Source organism: Limanda limanda, chromosome 2, assembly GCF_963576545.1.
Source record: "Limanda limanda chromosome 2, fLimLim1.1, whole genome shotgun sequence".
Lineage (NCBI taxonomy): Eukaryota > Metazoa > Chordata > Actinopteri > Pleuronectiformes > Pleuronectidae > Limanda > Limanda limanda.
Genome location: NC_083637.1, coordinates 4,146,437 through 4,157,530, shown reverse-complemented (window position 1 = coordinate 4,157,530; position 11,094 = coordinate 4,146,437). Strand labels below are relative to the sequence as shown.

At 40.1% G+C, this 11,094-nt stretch overlaps 1 protein-coding gene across 1 annotated transcript; it reads left to right on the top strand.

Moving 5' to 3' along the window:
- Positions 1-5,132: 5,132 nt before the first annotated feature.
- On the top strand, positions 5,133-10,830 carry c1qtnf6b (C1q and TNF related 6b). Its single transcript, XM_061092719.1, has 2 exons — positions 5,133-5,316; positions 9,776-10,830. Exons 1-2 carry the CDS (start codon positions 5,136-5,138, stop codon positions 10,321-10,323), a joined length of 729 nt encoding a protein of 242 aa, XP_060948702.1. The 5' UTR covers positions 5,133-5,135; the 3' UTR covers positions 10,324-10,830.
- Positions 10,831-11,094: the final 264 nt, after the last annotated feature.

Sequence of the window (11,094 nt, the reverse complement as noted above, 5' to 3'; positions counted from 1 at the left end):
CGTGCATGTATTTATCGATACATGCACGATGTTTGTGTGCGTGTGTGTGTGTGTTGTTTTGTGTGTGTGTGCATGTTTTGTGTTTTCAGCGCGGACTGCAGGCGCGTTCCAAACTGATGCTCTGGCTCTGTTGTAGACGTGGCTCCCTCAATGATTTCATTATGTTGTTACACGTGTGTGTGTGTGTGTGTGTGTGTGTGTGTGTGTGTTCAGTTCGTGTGTTATCAGGATCATGGTGCAAATTGTGGGTTGATGAGGTAGAACTTTATTTAAACTACATTCAAAAGAACTGACACACAATCTCAGGTTACATCGAATCAAACTGACCTTTTAAACAATTTAGTGTGGTTTGTATTTGTGAGAATGTTCTGTTCTCTTGTGTTGATGCTGCAGAGCTGAAGTTGTGTTCATCCTTCCTGGTTCATCTGACATGAAGTCAACATAAAACAAAACTGAATCTGCTTTATTACTGTACTTATGTATCATTACGTGTGTGGCTCATACATAAGTTTGAATGATTTATGGTTTCAGAGTCTGTTAAGCTACCTACACCCAAGTTCACAACTTTTCAAAATAGCAGCATTGTGATCAGCTGGATATAAAGCAACATTGTGCTTTTACTTTGTAGACAAATTGCCAAAGAGGAAGTGATTTTATGAATATTGAGATCCGTTCCAAATGGTGAAATACAAATAATCAAGTTGTGAAAATGATATGGCGGCAGTTTTGACCTGAGGTTCACCAGTCGCCAACCGCTGCTGTGGTTTAGCCAAGGACATAGAAGAAGTCTCAACTTTAGATATATAAAGATAAGTTTATGAATATTAAACTTACACTTCGACACTAACTTGGTCATTTAACAACACACAAGCCAAGTGTGAAGCCGATGAGATGAACACTTCTCGAGATCTTCCTTCCACACACAAACAGAAAGAGGCAAATTCATTAGTTGTGTGTTAAATATTGTGTTATCCTCTCATTGCTTTAAATAGTTTGCCCCAGATTAACTTGTAGAACAATCTGTAACTGTGTCTTAAAGATGCTTAATGAATAAAGTTCATTCTTTTTTCAGGTTGGGAATCAAACACACAAACCCATATGTGGCACATCCAGCTTGTGTTGAAGCGCTGATCACGCTGTGTCTAAGCATGTTTGACAGATGACAGAAATCCGCGTGTCAGCATCAGAAGTTGATACGGGGAAAAAAAAGCTTTGTGCCAAATATTTCATAACGTGGAGAATCAGCAGATGTTTTATGCTTGAGTTCTTTTGGCAAAGAAACACAGGATAGTATAACTGTCCCCTTCTCTTTATAATGTATGTATAAGTTTCTGATAAAGTTGAAACACTCAATGAAAATTATTTTATAGCCGTATAGCTTCTATTATTTAATGTTCACAGTCCTCAGTGTCGAATGGATGGAACATAAATCAGTGAGTTTCCTAGTGAGGTTTCCTAATGGTCCCAGTGCTCTGGCTCAGCAGCTTCTATTACATCAGCACTTTTCTATTTTTAATTCAGAGGTGCTAAGCTGCCATTATTGAAAGTTTGAAAGTTATTATATTAAACGTATCATCAGCTTCTTTTAAAACCTGTCTGTTGTTTTTAAATATGTCTTTGGTGTGTCTCTGTTTTAATCTGACCGATCTGTGGAGAACAGCATTTCTCTTCCAGCGTTTTATTATGGAAATTCTGGGTCTATCAGCTAACGTGATGACAACACAGACCGTAAAGATGGATGACACATCTCCACTTCCTCCCACGACCCAGAAATTAACCCAATACAAACTTTGACTCGTCCCAACTCCCAACATGGAGGAGACAAGATTCGTCTGTCGTTGCAGTCATTGCAAATTAACAGCGATATGAGGGTCAAGTAAAGAAATTGGAATTAATGATAGAACTGTTTCCTCCGACCTGAGCCTGACTTTGATAGTGAAGCAGCAACAGTTATGGTAATGTTTTATCATCAGAGAAATATGGAGTTTCATTTTCTCACAGTTGAGTTTCATCCATCATCTCACATCGTGCTCATCCGTCTCTGTGAAAGCTTCAGGGACTCTCTCTCTCTCTTATCTCCCCCGGCCTTCTCTCTGCTGTTTACTTTTATTCTTTAGCTTCAGCTTTCTTATCCAGCCTTTTGTTTTTCGTTCTCTCTTCGCTGTAGATCTCTTCTCGGATGATTAATGTCGGCATGTGTGGAACTGGAAGTGAAGACGCTTAACTTAAGGATTGATGACAGGAAGCTGAGGGAGACAAGAACGAGTTTAGTGATGAAGTGGAATGAGGGAAAAAAGTCAAAGTCATGTTTGAGTATTGTTTTGTACAAGTGATACTTCTTTTTAAAACTCGAGCACAAAGAACTGGGGCTTGTGTGTGTGTGTGTGTGTGTGTGTGTGTGTGTGTGTGTGTGTGTGTGTGTGTGTGTGTGAGTGTCATAAGCTAACTGAGGAGACAGAGTCATTTGAGGATTGAAAGTCAAGTGTTTGGCTAATAACAAACCCCGGCTATCGTCTGATGACAAATTATCCTCTGGGGAGAATGTCCAGTATCTTTTGGGGCTTCCTGTGTAAACAGTGGGAGTTTAGAATCCTTCTTCCATTCGCTGGTCACTGTTCAGCCAAAATGTCGTCTGGACATTAAACAGGAGGCTGTCAACCCCTAACTCAAACTCATTTCTCACACCTCAGTCAGACTGTAATCTTTTAGCAGCATATGCAGATGTATTAAAAAGCATCTGCTCCAACTTGATTGCTCAAAGGCTGCTGACCCGAAGATCTGTTCCCTCCAGGTTCTGCAGATTCACATCTAGAATCTGTTTATAGAAGTGAAACAAACAGTAATTATGGTTAATGTCAGAGTGAGTCTTGTGGAAATGATTCTAGGTCAGTGTAATGTCCTCCTAAGTAATAGTAACACAACTGTGGGTGTGTTTGTGTTTGTTTGTATTCCTCTCGTGGGTAGAGGCGGCTTTTTAAGGGTTAAGTCTTGTTTTTCGGTGAATTACGGCTACAAGTGGTTTAATATAAGGGTTTGGACAAGTTGAGGGCAGGGATGTGGTGTGATGGTTAAGGTTAGGATAAAGAAAACATTATCAGAAGACCTTAAAGGTCCACACACCAGCTGACGCTCACAAAAACTTTTAATCACATCCAAAGTAGAGTTGTAAAAGCTTCAGACATCCGAGGAGAAGCCACGTCTGAAGAGGGGCCGGCTCCCAGAGCAGCAGCATTTCTTATCTCCTGCTTTTCTTCCTGGTTTGTTGAGTTTGGACGTGAGTGCTTTCATAAACTTCCCAAGGAAAGCATTATGTCAATGAGTTGTTCCCCACTGGGATAGTGTGTGTCTGTGTGTGAGTGTGTGTGTGTGTGTGTTTGTGTGTATGGGGGGGGAATGTAGATAAGGCATTCCTAGGGAAGATCAGCAGCTTATATCGTCCTTGGAAAAGTGTGTGAATGTGTGTGTTTGTGAGAGAGATTCAGAGAGCATCGAATAACTGCTGATGTTTTTATATCCCATTCACTCCAGGCGTGTCTGTGTGTGTGTGTTTGTTTGTGTGTGTGTGTGTGTGTGTGTGTGTGTGTGTGTGTGTGTGTGTAAGGTCATATGCATGTTTTTTACATTTTACAAACCTCTGGATCCCACATACGACACAAAAACATAAACTTTCATCTCCAGCTTTGACCTTCAGTGAATAAATGAAAGTAAACTCGGGGATTTCCCTCAAATTACCTGATTTTACACTTTGAGGTGTTTTAAGTCTGTTGGTTGTAATTTACTTTTTCAGTGTGAGTGCTTTCTCTTAATCTGACACGTGGAACGAAAGATTTCCCACATTTTTCTCGAAACCTTTCAACAGCTGCCAGGTTATAAATGTGATGAATTCATGCTTATTAAGAATGAAGCAGAAGTGTTAGCTGGCTCACACGTCCTGGCTGCTGCACTTTGATCAAACTGAGACAGCTGTTGCTGCAGAAACTTGCAGCTCTGCTACTTTTACGATGGATTTCTCTGACGGACTAAACATGGGCAGAAAACCACGAGTCTTCCATCAGCGTTTGGGATTTAGTGTCAGTGTTTTAAACTCTTGAGTTGAGGAAACACTCACAATCAAACATGTTTATTCTGGAAATATCTTGACACTTGGCCAGTTTTCCACAGGAATGGAATAAAATACACAACTAACTAACACAAAAAATGTTGGTTTTGGTTTCGTGGCTTTTCATTCTCGAGCTGGTCGGACGTTCCTCTGGAGAAAAGAGTTGAACTTCGAGACCTTGGAGGCGGGGTCAGTGGCTGAGGATCCCTTCCTTCGATTGGTCTTTTTGATTGCACTCCAGTCGAATAGCTGATCTAACAGATTTAAAGACCAAATGAAACTTTGGTGGCAGCTTTTCTTTCTCAATCTGAAAAGGTGACCTGCAGGAATTGAGCCGCAGCAAATAGAGACTCAGTCTGAAGAAGCTTGTGGCCGAGCTGCTGCTGCACAAAGAACCGTTCACCTGTTTATTCAAAGTCCAGTGAAGCTCGACTGTGTTCGTTGTTATTCCCTTGTAGACGAATGTCGCGAATTCGCCTCAAAGGTATTGGAAGCACTCAGCCGCCATCTAGTGGTCGGAGAGGAAAATACATACTAGCCACTTGGGACTGTGCAGCAAAGTTATTTTGAGGTATTAAGCTGTATTTGAAATACTGTGATGATGGAATGAACAGCAGTGATTGTACAGAAACATATGGTGTTATTCAATTTCAAGCAAAAATAGCATCAATATAATAATCTACATACCAGAGACTGGAAAATTTGTTAAATTACGGTTATGTCCCATTATGCCTAATGTCGCTAATTTGCCTCATACCTACATTTTATATCTATTGTATATGCTATATTGAAATTAACAATCTCCACTAAATTTTGCATCTGTATGACACCCAAAAACACAAATATTATTTATTTTAATAAATGGAAATTAATTCAGGCAATAAGGGGTTAAATTATGGTTTTCAGAGTCACACGGATCCATAAGAGTCACAAGTCTTCCATCGCTTTATCTTGATATGATTGTCCAATTTAACATTCTTCTCCTTTAACTCTGACACTTCCTCTTCTCTCCTCCCTCTCTCAGGTCGTGACAACCATGATGGTTTTGTGCCTGAGGCTTCTTCTGCTCCTCCCCCTGGTTTGCTGTGTCCCCTCCCCCTCTCGCCCCCCCTCCAGACTCTGCCGACGCTGCTGCGACCACATCGAGCCGTCGCCGGCCACCGGCCAGTACCAGCTGCCCGAGGTCCGCACGGTCATCAACATGACCATCCTCAAAGGTGACTCACTAACCCAGGGAATCCACAGGTCGTGAAACCCCACCTCCTCCATGTTAGCAGAGTGGACACATAGCAAACTAATAACTCATAGTCCAGGTCAAATCTTTTCCCCCAAAGATGGAGTCATTTTAGGAAGTTCTTATCACGCTGGCATTTGTTCGAGTAATAATTCTTCTGATAAGTTTGGGTTTAATTATGATTATTTAATGCAATAAAAACATAATGATTGACACTCGCCACTGACTCGTGATTGGTTGCAGAGGGCATGAGTGGCACCTTGATAATTACTGGACAGACTCTAATCAGTGTCGCCATCATAAGATCCAGTGAAAAAGAAAAGAAGCTGCATCGTCCGTCTGTATTTACAGTCATCGAGCATTTCTGTGTGATTATTTATTTGTATTTATTTTGCATTGAAACCTCTGTGAAAAGAGAAAGAGGCAGATTAGTGTGACAAGAGATTAGATAGACAATCGTTTTCGACAGCTACACAGTCGGAGAGTTTTGTGAGAACATGTGTTTTGAGTTTCGGAGACGTCTCAGCCAGCTTCCATCTGATGAGTCATCACTCTGTTGTTTAATCTGCTGGTTCGTTGTTAGGTGAACATGCCAAGTCCGTCCTGACCCACCAGCAACCCCCCCCCCCCCCCAAACCAGTCCAACTGCTGGACCACAATCGAGAGAAATATCCTTCTGTTGCTCTCTCTCACACACCAGATACTAGCACTCACATAGTTTGGGTTAATCAAGGCTTTGTTACACCACAGAGAAACAATGAAAGTTTCCATCAGAAGAACTTGGGTCCAAGTTTTAATTTCTTGGACACAGTTGGTTTTCCCAAAAATACTTTCCACTGAGCCACAAACTCACTGCACTAAGTCGTACAAAAATCATGAAGTCCTGATAAAGTTGAAGAAGGATTAACTTTCCAAAACTCCATCACGTTACACCACATGTCATTGACTTCCACTTTGTGCAGTCAACATTTACAAGGTGGCCATCTTGCCCAAGGACACTTCGGCATGCAGATGAGAAAGACTGGAATCGAACCTCCGACCTTCTGGTATAAAAAGTAGTTTCCACTGTGGTATAAAAATTGTTTGTTGGCAAAATCAAGTTGAAGAAAGACTCTCACTCCAAACTCCATCAGCAACTTTATTTATGATCCCTGAAGGTTTGAGTGATTGGTTTGAGGTTGAGGGCAACTGCAGGAACCAGGAAGTAACTTCTCTCAAAGTGGACACTTGAGTTTTACTGCTGCAAAGACTGAGCAGGAGGAAGAGGAGGAAGAGGAGGAAGAGGAGTCACCAAGCGGCCCCGTGTCTCTGACTTCAGGACGAAGGATCAGTTCCATATACGGCTGTAAGAGCAGAGGTGGCTGCTGAGCTGCTGTTTGTGGAAAGAGTCTCCTCTTGGGTTTTTTATGTGGGCAGACAGATCCCTGTGGATGTGTGTGTGGGGGGGGATGATGGATCATGGTGAAGGAGAGCAGCGCTCAGGCCTCTCACTGTGGTTAACTCCACCCGGGCGGCGCTCATGTCCTGCCTGAAGGGAACAAGGCCGCTTCCTAGAAACAACAACAGAGATGTGACGAAAGATTCATATGTGGCTGATGGTTCTGAATTCACCAAGTTGATTTAAACAGATTTATTCAGCGCTGCATGAATGGAAATGTGTCATCCCTCATATAAAATGGTCACTTTCAACAGTTTCAATAAGCTGCAAAGTTTCTCAGTTTATTGTCGAGGGAATGTTTTCACAGCTCTGAGGCGTTTTTATTTGTTTTACAGCTGCTTCATTGAGATGTGAGGATGGAGTTTAGGAAGTGTCACTTCAGTGGGTGGACGTTGGATCAGAAATCATTTTCAGAGCATGTTGTCAGGTCATATATGAAATTTAAAACCCAGACGAAGCATGTTGAGCTGTTGTAAGGAAACATTGTAAACAAGAGGCGAGCAAATAATCTACACTAACACTCATAGTATATTATATTATCTATTGTATAGTCAAATACTTATATTTATACCTCTACTATATATCATATTATATCATACTCTTTGTATATTCTTGTATATACACATATTTATACATGTGTACATGTTATTATTATTATATTTACTATTATTATATATACTGTTGCTGCCATTATTACTATATACTGCTATTATATTGGTATAATTACTATCATATATAAATATATATTTTATTGTATTCAAATATACCGGCTGCTATGACGACTTAATTTCCTTTCAGGGATGAATAAAGTTATTTATCTATCTATCCATCCATCCATCCATCCATCCATCCATCCATCTATCTATCTATCTATCTATCTATCTATCTATCTATCTATCTATCTATCTATCTATCTATCTATCTATCTATCTATCTATCTATCTATCTATCTATCTATCTATCTATCTATCTATCTATCTATCTATCTATCTATCTATCCATCCATCCATCCATCCATCCATCCATCCATCCATCCATCCATCCATCCATCCATCCATCCATCCATCCATCCATCCATCCATCCATCCATCCATCCATCCATCCATCCATCTATCTATCTATCTATCTATCTATCTATCTATCTATCTATCTATCTATCTATCTATCTATCTATCTATCTATCTATCTATCTATCTAACTGTCTGTCTGTCTGTCTGTCTGTCTGTCTGTCTGTCTGTCTGTCTGTCTGTCTGTCTGTCTGTCTGTCTGTCTGTCTGTCTGTCTGTCTGTCTGTCTGTCTGTCTGTCTGTCTGTCTGTCTGTCTGTCTGTCTGTCTGTCTGTCTGTCTGTCTGTCTGTCTGTCTGTCTGTCTGTCTGTCTGTCTGTCTGTCTGTCTGTCTGTCTGTCTGTCTGTCTGTCTGTCTGTCTGTCTGTCTGTCTGTCTGTCTGTCTGTCTGTCTGTCTGTCTGTCTGTCTGTTTATCTATCTGTCTATCTATCTATCTATCTATCTATCTATCTATCTATCTATCTATCTATCTATCTATCTATCTATCTATCTATCTATCTATCTATCTATCTATCTATCTATCTATCTATCTATCTATCTATCTATCTATCTATCTATCTATCTATCTATCTATCTATCTATCTATCTACCTATCTAACTATCTATCTATCAATCTATCAATCTATCAATCTATCTATCTATCTATCTATCTATCTATCTATCTATCTATCTATCTATCTATCTATCTATCTATCTATCTATCTATCTATCTATCCATCCATCCATCCATCCATCCATCCATCCATCCATCCATCCATCCATCCATCCATCCATCCATCCATCCATCTATCTATCTATCTATCTATCTATCTATCTATCTATCTATCTATCTATCTATCTATCTATCTATCTATCTATCTATCTATCTATCTATCTATCTATCTATCTATCTATCTATCTATCTATCTATCTATCTATCCATCCATCCATCCATCCATCCATCCATCCATCCATCCATCCATCCATCCATCCATCCATCCATCAATCTATCTATCTATCTATCTATCTATCTATCTATCTATCTATCTATCTATCTATCTATCTATCTATCTATCTATCTATCTATCTATCTATCTATCTATCTATCTATCTATCTATCTATCTATCTATCTATCTATCTATCTATCTATCTATCTATCTATCCCTCTCTCTATCTATCTATCTATCTATCTATCTATCTATCTATCTATCTATCTATCTATCTATCTATCTATCTATCTATCTATCTATCTATCTATCTATCTATCTATCTATCTATCTATCTATCTATCTATCAATCTATCTATCTATCTATCTATCTATCTATCTATCTATCTATCTATCTATCTATCTATCTATCTATCTATCTATCTATCTATCTATCTATCTATCTATCTATTTATCTATCTATCTATCTATCTATCTATCTATCTATCTATCTATCTATCTATCTATCTATCTATCTATCTATCTATCTATCTATCTATCTATCTATCTATCTATCTATCTATCTATCTATCTATCTATCCATCCATCCATCCATCCATCCATCCATCCATCCATCCATCCATCCATCCATCCATCTATCTATCTATCTATCTATCTATCTATCTATCTATCTATCTATCTATCTATCTATCTATCTATCTATCTATCTATCTATCTATCCATCCATCTATCTATATAACTATATATATAACTATCTATCTATCTATCTATCTATCTATCTATCTATCTATCTATCTATCTATCTATCTATCTATCTATCTATCTATCTATCTATCTATCTATCTATCTATCTATCTATCTATCTATCTATCTATCTATCTATCTATCTATCTAATAATTTCCACCAATATATCTCATAAACGAAAGAAGCCATCTTGTGCCAAAGACAGAATTCTTCTCGGATGTTTCTGTCGTCATCGCTCATCTGCGTGTTCTCTTTTCTTCTCAGGGGACAAAGGAGACAGAGGAGATAAAGGAACACCTGGGAAGCCCGGTCTGGAGGGCACGGCCGGCTGGCGAGGACCCGGGGGTCCCAAGGGCAGCAAAGGTCAGGCGGGCTCCCCCGGCGACGCCTGCAAGATCCCTCACTCCTCCTTCTCCGTGGGCCGCAGGAAGGCCCTGCACAGCGTGGACTACTACCAGGCGCTGGTGTTCGACACGGTGTTCGTCAACCTGGACGAGCACTTCAACATGTTCAAGGGCAAGTTCTACTGCTACGTGCCGGGCATCTTCCTGTTCAACATCAACATCCACACCTGGAACTTCAAGGAGACCTACCTGCACCTGATGCACAACGACAAGGAGCAGGTGATCCTGTACGCGCAGCCCAGCGAGCGCTCCATCATGCAGAGTCAGAGCGTGATGCTCAACCTGGCGCTGAACGACGAGGTGTGGGTGCGGCTCTACAAGCGCGAGCGGGAGAACGCCGTGTACAGCGACGACGTGGATGTTTACATCACCTTCAACGGATACCTGGTGGCGCCGAGCAGCCAGTGAGAACCCGGGAGTAACCAGCAGATCGGTAAAAAGCTCCGGGTCGGATTATTTACTTTTATCCACTTTGTCCCAAGACAGAAGAACTTTACAGGACGTTACAAGTTTGGTGCTTTTTTTCCTCTCAGCCTGGAAAGAAACATACGTAAAAAATGGACTTCCCGTAAAACACATTAGAATCAAAAGGAGCAATAATTAAGAGGAAAGCTAACGAGTCACACGATTAGGAAAGAATGTTGAATCACTTCCTTTTGTGCCAGAAATACAATGTTTTTCCTTCTTCTGTGCTGAGCTGCTTCTCCTCTCACATCAGGGACTTTGTGTAAAGTTCTTTCACTCGTCAGGAATCATAAATCTGTGCAATCGTTTTTTATATTTGTGCTGAGATGAGCAGTGAGATTGAAATGTGTTTGCAGAGGCTGAATGTACACATTCAATTCCTCGGTGCCTTTCAGAAGAACAGTTTAGAGGGTCAGTTCAGCCGTCCTCACTTCTCCTGACAGAGTGTGGTCAAGCAAATAGTTTAAATTGATGTTACATAATAATTTATCCATGCAGGAGATTTTAAAAACCATCCCTCACAGGCCCACGACCTCAGAGGCTTGTAAATTAGCTAATTGGATGGAAAATGGTGTCGGATCAAGTTTAATTATTTCTATAAATGAGTATTTGAAACATTAAAGACATTAATGTGGTTTCAATAACTTTAAATTTCTCCCTATGATATTTCGATTACATCTTATGTCATTTTTGGACTGACCCTTTAAACATGAA